This window comes from Gossypium hirsutum, chromosome A10 (assembly GCF_007990345.1).
Source record: "Gossypium hirsutum isolate 1008001.06 chromosome A10, Gossypium_hirsutum_v2.1, whole genome shotgun sequence".
Taxonomy (NCBI): Eukaryota; Viridiplantae; Streptophyta; class Magnoliopsida; order Malvales; family Malvaceae; genus Gossypium; species Gossypium hirsutum.
The window spans coordinates 29,468,232-29,486,872 of NC_053433.1; the positions used below are offsets into that span (position 1 = coordinate 29,468,232).

General features: G+C 32.7%; 1 protein-coding gene across 1 annotated transcript; it reads right to left on the reverse strand.

The window, feature by feature from the left end:
* Positions 1 to 9,352: 9,352 nt before the first annotated feature.
* On the reverse strand, positions 9,353 to 11,543 carry LOC107896156 (epsin-3). Its single transcript, XM_016821278.2, has 4 exons — positions 11,387 to 11,543; positions 11,004 to 11,126; positions 10,653 to 10,814; positions 9,353 to 10,138 (listed from the first exon to the last, which is right to left on the reverse strand). The coding sequence occupies exons 1-4, from the start codon at positions 11,491 to 11,493 to the stop codon at positions 9,547 to 9,549; spliced, it is 984 nt and encodes a 327-aa protein (XP_016676767.1). The 5' UTR covers positions 11,494 to 11,543; the 3' UTR covers positions 9,353 to 9,546.
* Positions 11,544 to 18,641: the final 7,098 nt, after the last annotated feature.

Genomic DNA, 18,641 nt, shown 5'->3' on the forward strand with positions numbered 1-18,641 from the left:
TAAATAACAAATTCTTTACCCGATTCTGGTTGAACTAGCACTAGAGCTTCAGTTAAAAGGGCTTTCAACTGATCAAAGCTTTTCTGGCACTTCTCCAACCAGTCAAACTTAACATCTTTCAGCAATAGCTTTGTCATCGGAGCTGCAATCATAGATAAACCTTTCACGAACCTTCTATAATAACCAGCAAGTCCCACAAAGTTTCAGACTTCAGAAACATTCTTCGGAGGCTTCAAATCAAGTATGGATGAAATTTTGCTCGGATCAACCCAAATACCTGATGCTAATACCACATGACCTAGAAAATTGACTTCACTTAACCAGAACTCACATTTGCTAAATTTCGCATACAACTACTTATCTCGCAAGGTCTGCAACACAAGTCTCAAATGTTCGGCATGTTTAGCTTTATCATGAGAGTAGATCAAAATGTCATCTATAAACACAACCACAAACCGGTCCAGATACGGTCTGAAGATCCAATTCATCAAATCCATAAAAACAGCAGGTGCATTAGTGAGTCCGAAAGGCATAACAAAAAACTCATAGTGCCCGTACCTCGTTCTGAAAGCAGCCTTTGGCACATCAGAGTCTTTTACTCGCAACTGATAGTAGCCTGATCTCAAATCTATCTTCATACCTTAGCTCCTTTCAGCTGATCAAATAGATCGTCAATCCGTGGCAACGGATACTTATTCTTTATAGTCACCTTATTGAGCTGTCTATAATCAATGCACATTCTCAGAGTTCCATCCTTCTTTTTCACAAACAACACAGCTGCACCTCACAGAAAGATACTCGGTCATGCAAAACCTCTATCTGTCAATTCTTGCAACTGAGCTTTCAATTCTTTTAATTCTGTAGGTGCCATTCTATACGGAGCTATAGATATCAGAGTCATCCCAAGTATTAACTCAATACCAAACTCTACTTCCCAAATAGGTGGAAAACCCGATAATTCTTCTAGAAACACATCCAGATACTCACATACAGCTGGTACTAATTTAATGTTTCTTTCAGCCTCTTTACTGTCGAACACATAGGAAAAATAAGCTTCACACCCTTTTCTCACATACTTCTGAGCTAGCATCGAAGAAATCACTGCTGGTAAGCCATACAAATCACTAGATTCAATCCGAATAATTTCATCATTCTGGCTTTGTAGATTAATGGTCTTTCTTTTGCAGTTCACAACAACATCATGTACTGTCAACCAGGCCATACCCAGAATTATGTCGAACTCATCAAATGGCAGCAACATCAAATCAACTGGAAAGCACAGATCTCGAACCATCAAGGGACAATTCTTACACATTTTGTCGACCATAACACACCGACCCAAGGGGTTTGACACTCTAATCACAAACTCAGTAGACTCAACAGATAGAGTCTTGCTAAATACTAATGTCTCACACACATAAGAATGAGTAGAACTAGGATCGATCAATTCAATTACATTAGTATCATAAAGAGTGAATATACCAGTGATAACATCTGGGGATGAAGCCCCCTCTCGCGCGCAAATGGCATAGGCTCTGGCAGGTGCACGAGCCTCAGATTTGACTGCCGTATCTTTAGTCCCTCTCTGACTGCCACTCGTATTACCAGCATTTCTGGGTGGTCTACCTCGAGCTACAGTATTACCCGATCTTGTATTTTTCACTGGATTTTCTTCAGCTAACATTGGGCAATCTCGAAAATAATGATGTGTCGATCTACATTTAAAACAAGCCTGATCATGTAATCTGCAACTGCCGAGATGTCGTTTACCATAGTGTTTACACTCGGGTTGGCTTGATCTGACATTACCCACACTCACTACTGGTGGTCTATTCTGATCCCGTCTGGAGTAACCTGAAATGACTTTAGAATGGCTGAAATCATCTCGGAACTTCTTTGATGCCGATTGGAATGACTTACCGGATGTTCTTTTGCGTACATCTCTAGCATCAAAGTCAGCTTTCCTTTTCTCTTTCCCGAGCTCTTCAGCTTTGCAGGCTCGCTCAACCAGTACCACAAACTCTTTTATCTCAAGTATGCCAACTAACAGTTTAATGTCTTCATTCAGCCCATCTTCAAATCTTTTACACATTATGGCTTCGGTAGAAACATACTCTCGGGAATACCGACTGAGTCTCACAAATTTTCGCTCATACTCTGTCACTACCATCCGACCCTGTTTCAACTCCAGAAATTCTTTACGCTTCTGATCGATAAATCTCTAACTGATTTATTTCTTACGGAACTCAGTCTGAAAGAATTCCTAGGTCAACTACTCTCTCGGAACTACTGATAGCAGGGTATTCCACTAGTGATATGCTGTGTCTCGAAGCAAAGATATAGCACATTTCAAACAATCATCAGAAGTATAGGATAGCTCATCAAACACATGGATGGTATTATCAAGCCAGAACTTAGCCCGCTCAAAGTCATCATCATCAGTGGCTTTAAACTCTTTAGCTCCATGTTTTCTGATTTTATCAACAGGTGGTCTATTCAATTGCAACGGATCACTTACTTGAGGTACAGCAGGCATGAAAGATGGATTAATTAGGGGTGGAGGTTGTTGTACAGCCGGGTAAGTCCGAATATATTGAGTGAACCAATCATTTATCATTTAATAGAAGGCTTGTTTAGCCTCACTTTCTTGGTTACTCGAAGTCGGTCGAGAATCAGCCTGTGCTGTCCCCTGCACGGGAGCAGGTGCTACACTCTCGACATCATCAGCTACAGCACTGTCGGGATCCATTTACTATATAAAAACACATTGAAATGTCAGAAGTCATCACACTATCACAGTATAAAATTATGGCATGTATAGCTAAACTCGCACATACTGTGTTAGTCCAAGAACCAACTAAACTGTAGCTCTGATACCAATAAAATGTAACACCCCTAACCCGTATCCATCGCCAGAATGGGTTGTAGGGTGTTACTAAACAAAAGTACAATTTTGAATATATTCATAATAACTCAAATATTAACCATATAAATATAAATAAAACATATAACTAATTAAATATTAGACATGTACAACTTCAACTAATTAAAAACAATTTACATGGTAATTAAATCTTTAACATAAATGTCATAAACAAACTTATCGAATGATTATATATGAATGTGTATACATTTCATTAATCATAATCACGTTATGCATAAAGAGCTATATCATATTTGGATTACTGCCAAACCCTCATTGCTTAAACATATCAAGTTAAGCTCACATATCAAAATAAATAAATCCAAGTCATTTACATGCAAATATTTGTCATTCAGAACATTAATAACGATTTTATATACCCTCAATTCTTATGATAATTATCATGTCCAAATTGCATAGAAGCAACCAAATTAGTTAGATATGGTTTCGGCTATCAATTCAATCTATCAAATAGTTTCTTTTTCTTTTTTTTTAAATTTAATTACACATTTATATTAAAGGAGAGACATCATATACTTAGTCACATAAATGTAAGGGCTAAAATCATAAATCAGCATATACATTAACTAAATTCCACATCTCATTAGACCTACTTGTCAACCGAATTAACTACTATAACTTTTTTCATATCATAGCCAAATTATAGTAATATGTACCATTCGAATATTCACATATTTAAACAGCAAGTTCACGTACACCAACTAAAGCAATGTTCAAATCGATTTATCTATCCATGCACACCACACACATACATAGCCAGGGAACAAAATCTCCAAGTAGTGCTTGTTACAAAACCTACTACACATTTCAATTTTCAACACCAACAAACCGATTCGAAACATGTATTGTCCCACACATATAGCTTATAATTTAAAATACATAGCATTTTTAACCAAAATAGATTAAACCATGTCCAAACAACTAAATTCAAGCTTAAAAATAAAACCATTTTTACATGACTTAAATTATACCTAAATCATAATAAAAAACCATCGAATTTATCTACATATAGATATACGGTCATTATATTTATACTGTATCTCAACCTGCTCATAAATATTTAAATTCATCATCAGTTCAAGTATGTGATACCTACCACAATACCATGCATTCAAGGTACACAACATTTTAATTAAAACTTACACAAACCATAAGCAACAGAACAAACTTTAAACATAATAAGCCATTTTTGCATGGCTTTATACGCAACGAAAATAAATCCAACCTTTCAAAACATAATTAACCTATACATGCCATAATTTAAGTTTAGCTAATAAGGTACCAAAACGGTAGATAGTGTGATGAGCTTGGCTGACTGTCCCCGAGCTTGTAACATGACTTCAAAATCTATAAAATAGAAATACATATAAAATAGAGGGTATTCTTTTGAAGCTTAGTAAGTTATAAGCAAACAAGCAAATCAATAATATAATCAACTTAGGTTAAACAACCAAATTACAATGTCATTAATAAGTTTATTCTTAACTTACAACTTTAGTAAAGATATACCTAACACATATCTCTATTAACTTGGCCGAATGTTCTCAAAATTAAAATCATCAAATCTTAGTTGAATTTTCGAATGCTAATATCTTAATATAATTAAACATACACTTACACAATTATACAAGTTCAATAAAAACATAATTCAATATCATATACTTATACCATTTATATGTCCGAACATACATGATCACTTATATATGCATATTCAAACATCAATTTATAATATACATATCATTTGTTCAAACCGAATACACTTGTTTAATTCATGTATATCTAACCTTCCATCACATATAACTTATTAACCTTCAAATCACATAAATACCTTATTATCAATAGCTAACAAGCTAAATCATACCTGACCATTTAACTCGTATTTTACAATCCGTACATGATTTACCTTTGCCCGATGAACCATTCGGAATTGGATAGGACACTTGGATAATCACATAAATCATACAATGCCAACGTCCCAGACGTGGTCTTACATGTAGCCACATATCAATGCCACTATCCCAGATAGGGTCTTACTTTTAAACACATATCGGAATCACAAACCGATGCCATGGTCTTACTCGCACACATATATCAGAATCCTATGTCATGACATATGTATCCTAACTATTCCTAAGGTTTATACGGGTCTTTCAGACGTTGCAACTTGATCAAAACGAATTCAGAAATGTAGTAACCAAGCCTTTTCATATTCGGCTATAACAAATATAAATTCTAACATTTCATAACAGCATATATATTTAATATTTAATTACAACTAAATACGTCTAATTGCTTATGAACTTACCTCGGACGATACAAAACGGAATCGGGCAATTAGTCGACAACTTTCATTTTTCCCCGTTCCAAATCCAATTGATTTGGTTCTTGATCTAAACATATTCAAATTAAGCTTATTCAAACATATTTTCATTCAATTTAGTCCAAAAACGCCTAAATGGGGAAATTACCATTTTACCCCTGACATTTACAATTTTCACAATTTAGTCCATATTTCACAAAACACAAAATACACAATTTTCAAATCCTCATGTTTGGCCGAATCTTACCCATCACCATACAAGTCCATATATTTCATAACTTTCACATTTTAGTCCTTCAAATTATTATTTTTGCAATAAGTCCTAATTACTCAAAATCATCAAAAACTCTCATACAAAATATGTTAATCTAAAACATATCTTTCATTTTTCATCATAAAACAACAAAAATCACAAGCTATCAACAATGGAACAACTCAAAATATTCATCAAAATAAAAATTCAAGCATGGGTTTTGTAGTACTCGAAGAAACGATCTCAAAAACGTAGAAATTATCAAAAATCGACAAAGAACGAACCTTGATTTTAGCTTGGAAGATGGCCGAACCTAACTTCTCTTATTTCTTTTCTTTTGTTTCTTATTTTGGTGCAAGAACATAGGATAATAATATGAATATGTTAACTTATTTTTAACTACAATTTTACCCTTTTAAATTAAATAACTAAAACACATATTATAAGGGCCATTACAAGTTCCAATGGTCTATTTACCACCTAAAGGCTTCCATTTAAAAAGCCATTAGCATTTGGGCCCTTTGTACATTAAACTACCAAATTTTTGATTGACGCGATTAAGTCCTTTTATTTAATCGGATACCTAAACGACAAAATTAAATCACGAAAATTTCACAGATATAAATTCACGCAAAATAAACACAGAAAATAATTTTAAAATATTTTTTTGACTCGGATTCATGGTCCCGAAACCACCATTTCGATTACGGTCTAAATTGGGCTGTTACAACTACTTCGCTATATTAGTCCTAGAATCGACTAAACTGTAGGTTTGATACCACTAAATGTAACACCTCTAACTCGTATCCATTGCCAAATTTGGGTTACAAAGAATTACCAAATAAACGTAACTTAAAATCATTCATTTCCATACATTTCAATAAACATAGCATAACCTAATAATATTCATGCATATCGTTTCTTATTTGAGCCCTTGAGGCTTTAGAATTACTTTAGAAACGATTTGAGACTAAATCGGTAAGATTTGAAATACTAAGGAAAAAGTTAGATAAATTCAAATTGTAGGGGTCACATGGTCGTGTGACTCACACGCTCGTGTCTCATGCCGTGTGACTCACACACCCGTGTCTCAGGCCATGTAACAATCGAAATAGGGACACACGGTCGTATCTTAGCTCGTGTTCATACGCGTGTAACTCTCTAACTTGGGTCACACAGCAAAGCCACACACCCGTGTGCCAGGCCGTGTAACTGACTAACTTGCAACCTTTAAAACCTACAGGGGTGACACACGGCTGAGACACATGCTCGTATCTTTGGCTGTGTGGACAAGAAATTGACCAAAATCAAGCCATTCCTTTTACCCATTCCAACAAGTACCTACAAACTGTATACACATGATCAATGCACCAAAAACCTACCAAAACATGCTTAATTTGACCAATTCAAAATATCCAAAATCCATTAAACCAATATGCCTTATAAGGTACCTCAATCACAATCAAACAAACTTACCAAAACATATGCATAATTAACCTTACTTCCAACATACAGATCTAGTTTCATATCATCTTAAAACATAGAACAATTAAGACCATTTCTAGCATAGCAACTTAATTCACCAACAAGCCAAGACAAACCACAAGTGTATACTTTAATACCATTCTAATTGTACCAAAAAGTTACCTATTTACAACCTTAGTAAAGTGCCTAACAACTTAGTTTAGTATTTTGTCAAAATGTACCATAACAGCCTATATAGCCACATATACATGCCACAACCCTAAGGAGCACAAAAATCACCAACATTGGTGGATAGTGTGACCCGAAGATTCGATCTGTCCAAAAGTTATCAATAACAATCTACAAAACAATACACAAAAATGTATAAGCTTATAGAGCTTAATAAGAACATAGTCAATCTTTTAACTTAACAAGAATTTAATGCAACTCTTATTTTACTAGATTTGAAGTTACCAGAGTGTAAAAAGGGGCATGTATGTGCAATTCAGGGGTACCGAAGTACAAACAGGGGCACGAATGTTCAATTTAGGGAATAATTAAGTGTAAGCAAATAATTACATAACTATATTGTAAACAAAAGAAGTAGAAATTCAATTTCTTATAGAAATACTATGAACTTACATCGATAGCTAGAGTGTAAAAGTACGATCGAGCTAATCTGTGATTTTTGCCTTTCTTCGGTTTAGATTTGATTGAGATTTTTCTTGATCTAAATAAAAAAATTATATTCAATTAAGTGTTTCAATCTATCTCAAACATTCAATCCAATCCATAATTCACATTTATGCATAATTACAATCTCCCCTAGCATTTTAACCTTTTTACAATTAAGTCCCTAAATGTCATTTTCATAAAAAATCATTTTACAAAACTTGTTTATTTATCTACAAGGACTCATAATCTTTCATTAAACTTCAAGAATAATAAAAAAATATTCATGTCCAAACCCTAAATATTTAATATTTTTTCAAATTAGTCCCCAGGCTAGCTATATTAAGCGATAACGATCCCAAAAACATAAATATCATTAAAAACGGGGCTTGAAAACTCATCATGCACACAAATCTAGCTCAACTGAAAGCTCCCTCTTCTCCAATGGCCAAAATTAGTTTTGTTTCATCATATGAAGAAGATGAACACTTTGTTTTAATTAATTTAATCTTTATTTACTCATTTACCTTTTTACCCTTTAAAAATTTTAATAATTTCAATAAAACCATGGATGTCCACTATCCACATAAATTGTCTAATTAACATTTAAACCCATTCACATTTAAATTTCATAACAATTAGACTCCTTTAACTTATAGAACTCTACTTTTTTACCTTTTACAATTTAGTCCTTTTTACTAAATTAAGCAGCCAAATGTCAAAATTTCGTAACAATTTTTTATACGATACTACTAACATTCTGTAGACATTAAAATAATAAGAAAATAAAAATTTTCTCGTCAGATTTGTGGTCTCGAAACCACTTTTCTGAGTTCACTGAAAATAGGCTGTTATATGGGTTTTTTAACGTCGGAGAAATGGTTCATCTTGGGTACTCTGAGGAGGCCAGATTAGCAAGAGCATGTTGGACTAAATCGTCGAGATGCCATCGTCAGTTGAGATGGGAACGTCAGTTGAGATGGGAAGAGAAGCTGCTCAATTTTCAAACTAGTGGTGATTGTTTGTGGATTTCTTGGGGCGCCATTTCATCTATTTGTTGATTAGGTTTTTTTTTCAATCAGTTTAGTATGGTTTTCTTGCTTTCGTTGCTTTGTTTCTTTTCTATTTCTAAGAGTCGTAATTATGGCACTGATGTGCTTGACCAATCATTTCTTCGGTGGGTGGGTGTAACGACACTCTTTTCTTTACTAATTATCATCAACACATTTTTTTTTCTTCGGTGGGTGGGTGTAATGACACTCTTTTCTTTACTAATTATCATCAACACTTTTTTTACTTTAAAAAAATAGTTTTGAATTATATCAATCTCAAATTTGATCTCTGAACAACTCTTATATCTTATAAATAAAATAAAAAGATGAAATAATACTTGGTGTGTATATATATACCAAAAGTGAAGCTAGGGGCTGTTAGGAGCTTTGGCCCCTTAAAAATGTAAAATTTTAGTTTAATCTCTTTAAAAATAATAAAATTGAAAGATAATATTTGATAAATTTTCACTTTAACTCCCCTAAATATGAAAAAGAATTCTATTTAATTCCTTCAAAAATAATGAATTATAAATTAATACATAATTAAATATGGTTGAATCACTTTAAATTTTTATAATTAAGCTAGAGCGTCTCTTAAAAAAAAATCCGATTTCGCAGAAAACAATTATAAAAACAAAAGAAGGAACTATCAAACTTTGCTATTTCTTTAGGCATACAAGTCTAATCCATTAATCCTGCCTTGCAAACTGGTACAAGGCACGGATAAAGTATATTTGTTACTTACAAGTCAAATTTATGTATATATACAACAAAATTATACTATAATTTAAATAAGCACATATGCTTTTTTCCATTTTTAAAAAAGGAAAACATAAATTAATCAAAATCTCAGAGAAAACTGGCGACCAAATTTATTTTTGGCAACATTTCCAGCATCAGAAAAGCTCCTGAAAGCCATTTTTTGAGCAGCAGCAGCAGTTGTTTTTGAAGGACTGATTCCAAGTTTGGAGCAGATATCAGTGATGAAACCTTCTGATTTGGTGTCGTTTTCTTCACTTCCATCAGATTCTAACAAAGACCCTTTTTCAGGAATGGGAGGGCAATCCCAAAGGTGCATGCACTTGAAACTTTCATCCTCTGATGAGGGGAATTCAAGAGCTTTCTCCTCATCAAAAGAGCTTTCATTTTTAGCCAATATTGGGGTTTCCAAACTGTCCATGTAGGGATCGTTTATATCAGTGAGTGTGGAAGCTGATGTGAAAAATGAGCCGAATGATGAAGTGGAAGCTCTTGATGAATCTGAAGATGATGTTGATGATGATGGAGGAGATGGAGTTGTTGTATTGCCAAATCCTTTGATTTCTTTTGTTGTTTTCAGGGCTTTTAATCTTGCTTGTGTTAATGCTTCCCCTCCTCCTAGCAGTTCTAGGATTTTATCTGATCTTTTCTGCATGTTTAGACCCCAATTGAACCTAACAGTGAAACAATAATATACACGTTAAACACACCAAAAAAGAGCTTTTCTTTTTTCTTTTTGGTGTTCGGGTCATTCAGATTTTAGCCTCTTATTGTCCATACGATAGGTTTGAATCATTTCAGCTCTAATCACTTCAGGTCAATGGAAGAGCCAAGGGCCGGCAGGGGACTCGGCCCGTTGAAAAATTTCCAACACGGTCTAGTAAAAAGAAATTTTTTTTTTAAATTATAAAGATATAGACTATTAAAATGATAAAAATGTATTTTTATTATTATAAAAATATACAACTTAATTTTATTTTCAAAAAATATTTTCGGACTTCGCCCCTACTTCAAGTTCAAATAATTTTGGATTTAACTTAGTTACAAGTTTGAATTTAGATTATTGACTTTATAATTAAATTAACTAGAATCAAATTGATGTAGTTGATTTTTAAATTTAGCTCAATATTCAGGTTACTTAATCTAAATACAAAATCCAAAAAGAAGTTGATAAGAATCAAAGTGTACCCATTCTCATCAACATGTGTAAAAGTTCCAAGCTCTTCAATAACCCCAGAATCACAAAGAAATTCTTCAGCAATAGTTGTAGGGCCATGAGTTAGTAAGAACTCAAGGAGTGTCAATGTTTTGTACGATTGTCTCCAATGCTTCCAATCAATATGATCCAACCTACACCATATTGATTATGGTACTATAAAAAATTCGAAAAAAATTGATAACAATATTTTCTTATTTGATTTTAATTGAATTTGATGTAATCTCTTATTTGATAAGTAAAAAAAAAATTCAAATAATTGAAATTTTTTATAATATAAATTATTATCTCTAAATTGTAACTTAACCAAATTGTTGCTTTACCTTTTGTGTAGAACATAAACAATTCTCCAATAATCATTCATGTTAAAAGATGCCTCAGATATCTTAGTCATTGTTCTAGCATCAGGCCCCCATGGATCATTGTTTGTTGCTTCTTCAGCCAATCTTCACAAAATCATAGTCAAATCTTCATTAATTTTCCAGATTATTTATTGGAAATAGAAAAACAATAATATCACTCAGGGCCTCGCTCCTTGGTTAATGGAAAAATTGTTATCCTGGCACCTCCCCAAACTTAATAAATTAATTTAAGATTTTTTAACACAACTTTTAATTTTGACCCCAAAATTTATAACTTTATCTCGCATTCGCAACCAAAAAATTCCTACCTTCACCTTAGATAGATTGATAGGCAATACACTTACAATTCTGCAGCTGTAACATCACTGAAAGCAATCCTTGCATTTTTGTATTTTTCTTGAAGAAAACAGGAAGCTTGTTTCTTTATCTTGTTTAGCAGCAAGGTCCCCATGAATAGAAGCTTTTTATTTATTTATTTATTTATCTCTTTTAACAAAAAAAATTAATAAATTAAAAAGGTTGTGAGAAAGAATTTTTATCGAATTTTATAAGAATAAAATTTGCTTATTTATTATTTGTATGGATAGGCATGATTTTAGTTCAAAACTTTTAGGTTGATAACCTCTTGATGAAGAATTTTCAATGAGAAAAAGGGAAATTAATGTTTGATTGAACAGAAAATTAGGATCCTCGAATGCTGAAAGCCTATGGATTTTATTACTTGAGGTTTTGGAATTTTCATGGGAAGGCACTAAGTAATTAATTTTCTCACTTTTTTTTAGGTGTGGCCACTATAATCAAAATACAAATATAAATATTAAATTTAAATAATCACAAGTATCAAACTATTATAATAAAAATTGTTCAATAAATCATAAAGTAGAATCAAACCGTTACAACACGACTAGACTAATGACGTGTACAATTCAGAAAAAAATCAACAATCTAAACTAATTGAGCTAAACCCACACATGTAGTCGTACATAGTGAGACTTCGAGACCCACACATAAAATTGCGAATGTGTGTCTCAAACTTGTATACTTAAGACCTAAAGCCTCTACTTTTGCCAATTGAATCAAGGCCAAATTAGCTAATTTCTCACTTTTAAATATTTACTATAAAAGAAAAACAAATTCACACATGTAAAAAACCATTGTTTTAGAATACAAAGGGAAAAAAACTATATGCACTCAATAACTGACAAATAGTTAGACTCCATAAAAGAAGTTTGGAAATTAAAAAAATAGAAATGCTTGAGACTGACTCAACTGAAAGAAGTTTGTGAGCTATCATTCGTTAAAAATTAGTGGGCCCTTCAACAGGTCGTTATTGTTTCTAATAGGGGTTTTGTTTTTCAATTTTGTTAAGAGCCCAATGATTGGAAATGTGGTGGGTTCACAAAACAAGAGTGTCCTATTAGGTGCTTGAAAAGGTGACCTATGCGCATTGTGTCACAGGGTTAGAATTTTAGTATGGCAAATCACGCGATTAATTAGCTATGATCTAGGTTATTATTTACATCCTTTTTCACTAACTTTAGCTTATTTAATAAACTAAATCAACACATTTTAGTATTTATTTATGTTTTTATTATTTGATTTAGTGAATTATGTTTTTCTATAGTTTTTACAATATTTTGATATCTAAATAAGGTTTTGTGGTTGTGTAGGATAGATCAGGAGCTAAAAGTGCACATTTGGGTTGAAACTACTGCCAATTTCGCGACACTGAAGATCAAAGCAAAAACAAATTCATAGGACAAAATTGCCATGATGTCATGACACTAGAATTAGATGTCAGACACTGACTAGATGCTGCAACATTGGATTTGGATGCTGCAACACTGCTTCAGTGCAGCAAAAAATTCTTCTGCACGTCGGCTGCGAATTTAAAGGCAATTAGGGATACTTTTCCAACTTAAAACCCTAATTTTCATTATAAATGAAGGAGAAATTTAGTATTTTTATTTTTGTCTATATAAACAACATTATAACCAGATTCAAAGGGGATTGAACAGAGATTATTGCTTAGCTTTCAATTTTTATTTCTCTACAGTTTTCACTTAGATTTATTTTTTATGTTCGCTTAATCGAGAAATCCTATTTTGAAGTTAGACTATCATGAGCGGAGATTGTTCCGGAGCTGCGGTTTTACATCGATGAATCCATGAACATTCTCTATCTCTTTTCTTATTTTATTATTTATCTATCTTTCTTTAACTTTGTTAATCGAAAATCCTAATCCATGAGCATATTCAACAGTTTAATCTGGTTAATTGATCAAGTAAATAATAACCTAAAATTAGGTATTTATTTAAGAGACTTAGTATACTAAGATGGATGATCCTAGTAGAATATCTAGACAAATGAGACTGAAAAAGTATCATGCTGAATAAAACTTGCGCCAAACGGTGAGATAGAAAGGGTATTTGTGTGCCTAGGTAAGACAGAAAGGGTATCTTAGATGGTAATCTTTAGTGAAGATAAGATTGAAAGGATATCCCTAGATAAAGGTGGTAAGTACTTAAGTAAGGGTAATTATTGATTTAGTTAATAATCAGATAACACAACTGGATCTAGGCTAGAATAGCTCGCAAAGCTGAAACTATGCTAGAATAGCTCACAAAGCCAATAACTTAACTTAGGTTTATTTTTAGTTAATTAATTTTATTATCGTTGTTTTAGTTTAATTTAATTAGTAATTATTATTATTTTATATTCGTGCTACTAATTCATGAATTGATTAGATTAGTAATTCTGATGGTGGTGGTGCGCTTGCCTATGGGCAAGAAAGTGGGTTGTTTTTCTTTAATTTTTTCCCTTCTTTTTCCAGCGTTATCTTGAGTTCTTGAACCCCTCCTAATCAGAATTTAATTGTGTTTTAATTAGTGAAAATCAATTTTGGTCAATCCATAATTCAAATCTGACAATTCAAGAAGCGTATGTGTGGCTCATCATAAACTAGTTTATAGTTTCAGTTTAGATATTGGAGAAATATTGTTAATTGATTAAATAAAGAATTTTAATAAATTACTAGCTATTTATTTCACAGTTATTTAATATGTTAGGTGTTGACTTAAATGTCCCAAATCAACAGTGAAGTCGAAAGATGTTCGCTCGTACGATTTGCATCAAATTAGTGTAAGAAACCTAACTAGTTTGGATCTGAAATATAGTTATAATTGTAATGGTTAGATTGAACCCATAAGTAGATGTTTAGGGGATATTTAAGAGGTATATTTATTGAGTTTAATACTTAATTTTAATTTAGGTTAATTTTGAAGCTTAATAGAGAAACCGCAAGATTTACAAGTGTGTTGCAAAAGAGCGTAAAATAAGGTATGGGTCCTAACTCAAAAACTTGATTGATAATAATATTTTTATTGATATAATTGATGATTTAGTTTGCTGATCGGGCTTGACTAAATAGCTAAGTAATTAAATTTGTAACTGGCTGAATCAGGTACGTTTTGAGCCTTAAGTGTTTGGCATGTTAGCAAAGTTGTTAAATTGACTGAATAATTGCATGACTGATATTGTTGTGAATGGTTAGTTAATGTAATGTACGATTGGTTGTTTGAATAACATGATTTTGAATGAAAATAAGGCTTATTCATGATAGATTGGTATGAGTAATTTGCTATGTAATGTTTGAAAGACTGCTATAAATGCACATAGAAAAGTTTGTAAGAACACATAAAATTGTGATTTGCTAAATGATACCACCTTGATGGTAAACTGAAAGTTGGATCAATGATCCTATTCACTGAAAGTAATTGATAATTCGAAGGCATGTTGAACATGCCAATAAATTGTGAATTTATTGAATTATGATTATGTATGAGATTGTATGACATATTGTATGTGTGACAGTCCTAATTCGACCCTAGTCGGAATGTGGTTTCGGGGCCACAAGACCGAGTCCCAAAATTTATTTAAAATTTGGTTGCATATCCTCTATGTATATTAGTGCATGTGTGAAAATTTGATGTTTTAATTTAGACTTATGAATGTGAATTTCATGTGATTGACTTAGTTGAGAACTTAAGAAAATATGATAGGGGAATATGTAAGGATCAAATAATAACAAAATGAGGAAACTTGGATTTGCATGTCAAATTACCCAAACCTCAAGTAGTGGCCGGCCAAGCAAGGATGGTTCTTCCATTAAGTTGAATTTTTATTGATGCTTTTATTAGTAAATGATTAAAATAGACCAAAAAAAAAGAAAGGGGAATAAAATAAGAAAGCAAGAGAAAGTCTTCATCTTCTTTCTTTTCTTGAAGTGCCGTGAGCTAGGGAAGGAGGGGAGAAATGTTCTAAGACATTCGACCATCATAGGGAGGATTAAGGTAGGATTCATGTTAGTTTTGTTAAATTTTTGTGAAAATCTAGCTAGTAGCCAATGTCTTATCATGTCCCATATGTTAATTTTCTACCTAAATAAGTAAATAAATGGCATACGGTTAGGGAGAGGTAAATGCTAAGAGTATGGTGCTTTTGATGTTGTGAAGGGAAATAGTAGGAAGGTGAAAGAAGATTTAGGTAGAAATGTAGTTATATGTGGATTTATATGATGTTACAAATAGATGTGAAGCTATGCTAGATTAGAAGAAAAAAATTCGGCCAAGTGTTCATGGGAGGAAACTATGTGTTTGAAAGAATAAAAATGATACTATAATTGATAGTCTAGGTATTCGGCCATTTAATCAAGTGTATAGGTGATGTTAGATCTAATTTTAGCACATTCGGCTATATAAGTATGCCCATTTGTGATATTACCTTTGATTGTATAAAATCGACTAAAATGGGTAGTTAGTAAGGGTGGTTACCTAATATACAAATATGTATATGTGTATGTGTAATTGGATTATTGATAGTAATGATATTATATGGTTACTAGCCGAATGGCCCAAAAGCATAAGGTAGAAAGGTAAAAATTTACCATGTGTTTCTTATGATATGAAATCATTAATATTTGGATATAAATATTAAGCAAGACGGTTAAACTAGTTTAACTTATTTGATTAAGCTCAAGAAGTTAAAGGAGGGGAATCAAGCAAGGGCAAAGCACAGAACATCGAGTAGCCGAGTCGGAACTGTTTTACCCAACACAAGGTAAGTCCTTAAGCATTTTTGTAAGGTTGATTAGTTGGTATGTAAAAAGAAAATACTAGTGAATCATAAAAGAATTCCTTTTGATGAGTATTCTTTTGGAGCGAATTTTCTAATTATTAATGTGACCATATGTGCTATTTGAATTAAGTAAATTGCCTTATCAAAATGAGTTACATATGGCACTATGTGTGCGGAATTAAGTAGCACTATGGTGCCGATTTGGATGTTGAAGTATGAGAGAAAATCCAATGCACTGAGTGTGCGGTGTACTATGGCACTATGTGTGCGAGTGTGACGAGCACTATGTGTGCAAATTCGATTGATAGAATAAAATGTGCGTGAAAGAACGAAGTGGTAGAACTAGTAACTAAAGTATCGAACTTGAGGCATGTACTGAGTAGGTACAAATTTATCTAGTGCATCATAATTCCATGCTTTGAGGAATCGGGTCTAAATCAATTGGGTCGTTTTGGTGTTTGATTTGATTGTAGGACTTGGCATGAGATTGAACCGAAATTCTAAGAAATGATAGCATAGTTCGGTATAGTTGGAGTAACTGATTTTGCATTATTTGCCTTCTCTTATGATCTCTTATAATTGTACGGTATGTAATTCTTATGACTTACTGAGTTATATACTCATTTGGTGTGTTTATTTGTCACTTATTTAGGTTCCTTTGATCCATTTTTGTGTGCTCGGGACCATCGTCGAAGTCATCACACCAGCTTGCAACTTTTTGGTATCTTCTTCTTAGTTGTCCTAAGAGAACATTTCGGCATGTATAGGCTATTATGTTTTGTTTGAATTTTGGTATGTATACTTTTAGCCATGCGAAAATGGCATAAATGTTAAGTTGGATTTGGTCTTATGATACTTAGTTATAAGTAATAGTTAAAGTCTATTTGATTATTATGCCGTTTGTCATGGCTAATCATTTCCGGTGTTACACTCATGATATGGATATTAAGTAGTAAGGAAATGCTTGGTAATGATTAGCCTTTGGTATGGCTGGTCATGATCATACTTGGTGATATGTATGTTAAATTACTCTAATAGGTAAAATTTACTCTAATAATAGATGCAGACAGCAGTAGTGATGTGAAATTGAAAAATCACTAAAAATAGTAGAAATGGAATTAAATAATGAATAAGTTATGGAATCGAAGCTTGATGAGTCTATTTTCACATGGAAGAAGTAAAACAAGTATATGAGCTATATTGTATGAGATATTTAAAATCTTGTGAAACAGGGCCAGAACAATTTCTGGATCCCCTATTCCAACTTTGGAAATTTACCATAAATTTTACAAAGATAATTAGAATTCATACTTTATATGTACAGATTCCTTATTGAGTCTAGTTTTATTAGGGACAAATGGCATAGTCATTGAATCTCTGTACAGGGAGATATCTGGTTCGTAATACACAGAGGTTAGAGTAGTCGAACCCTGAGACAGGGGAGACTTTAACTAATAAACTGTACTAATTGGACCGACCAAAAATTGTGGAAAAACTTTAGTAGATAGATATATGAGTCTAGTTTCAGGAAAAATTTACGGAATTGGATTTCGAGTTTCAGAACTCAAGATACGAATTTTTAAGTGACTATAATGCAGATTAACAGCTTGTCTGGGAGTTTTAAAATAAATTGTTTGAGCTGTATAAGTAATGAATTAAGTCAGATAACACCTCGTGTTCGACCCCGGTGACGGCCACGGTTTCGGGGTGTTACAGTATGTGCATTGGAGTGGGTTATTATTGTGGTTGACAAAGGAGTTTTATGGAGATTCAACAGCATATTAAGTTTGCATTTATTCGTAGTCAGTGCACTGCATCGGATATTTGAGGGGATTTGGCGATTTTATGGTATTTATTCGTTATTTGACAATTTTTTTGCAATTATATTCATTCGGTGGTTTTACCAAAACGAGCTTTGCTCACATTCGTTGGAGTTTGATAGATTGGTTCTAGGGAACTCATGGTGTAACATCCCAAAAATTGGGGGTTAATAGAATCGGGGTTGTGAATCAAGAGAGAGTGGTCATACCTTAATTTTTTAGATTATCTATGAATTTTTAGGAAATAAATGAGGTATTGGTTTTTTGGTTAAGTGTTAGCAAAACGTTCTTTGAAACCAAAGTTCAAATCCCTTCTCTCTCGCCATTTTTATTATTTTGCAAATTTTGCCTTAAACCCTAGTGTGTGACATGCCTTTTTTCTAAAAAAAAATATTGCAAAATTATTTCAATAATGGAAGAAGCCTAATGGTTAAAAGAAATATGAGAAAGCATGGAAAGTTTGAATCCTTTCCATTGTGAAATAGTTAAATTTTGCAAAATCCCTTGTTTTTTTAATGTGTGTGCCATTCATACCCTTGAACCCTAAGTATAAATACAAATTTTTATTGTATTTTTCAGCTAAATACAATTTTTTATTGTATTTTTCAGCCTTTAATTCAATTTTCCCCTACCTTAGTCGTTC

What these genes read in the sequence shown, in the direction of transcription:
- LOC107896156 (XM_016821278.2), bottom strand. Translation starts at nt 11,493, where the DNA reads ATGGGGACCTTGCTGCTAAACAAGATAAAGAAACAAGCTTCCTGTTTT. An exon ending in GTTTATGTTCTACACAAAAG is followed by an intron (nt 10,815 to 11,003) that starts GTAAAGCAACAA and finishes AATATGGTGTAG; the next exon opens with GTTGGATCATATTGATTGGA. An exon ending in ACACATGTTGATGAGAATGG is followed by an intron (nt 10,139 to 10,652) that starts GTACACTTTGAT and finishes TTTCACTGTTAG; the next exon opens with GTTCAATTGGGGTCTAAACA.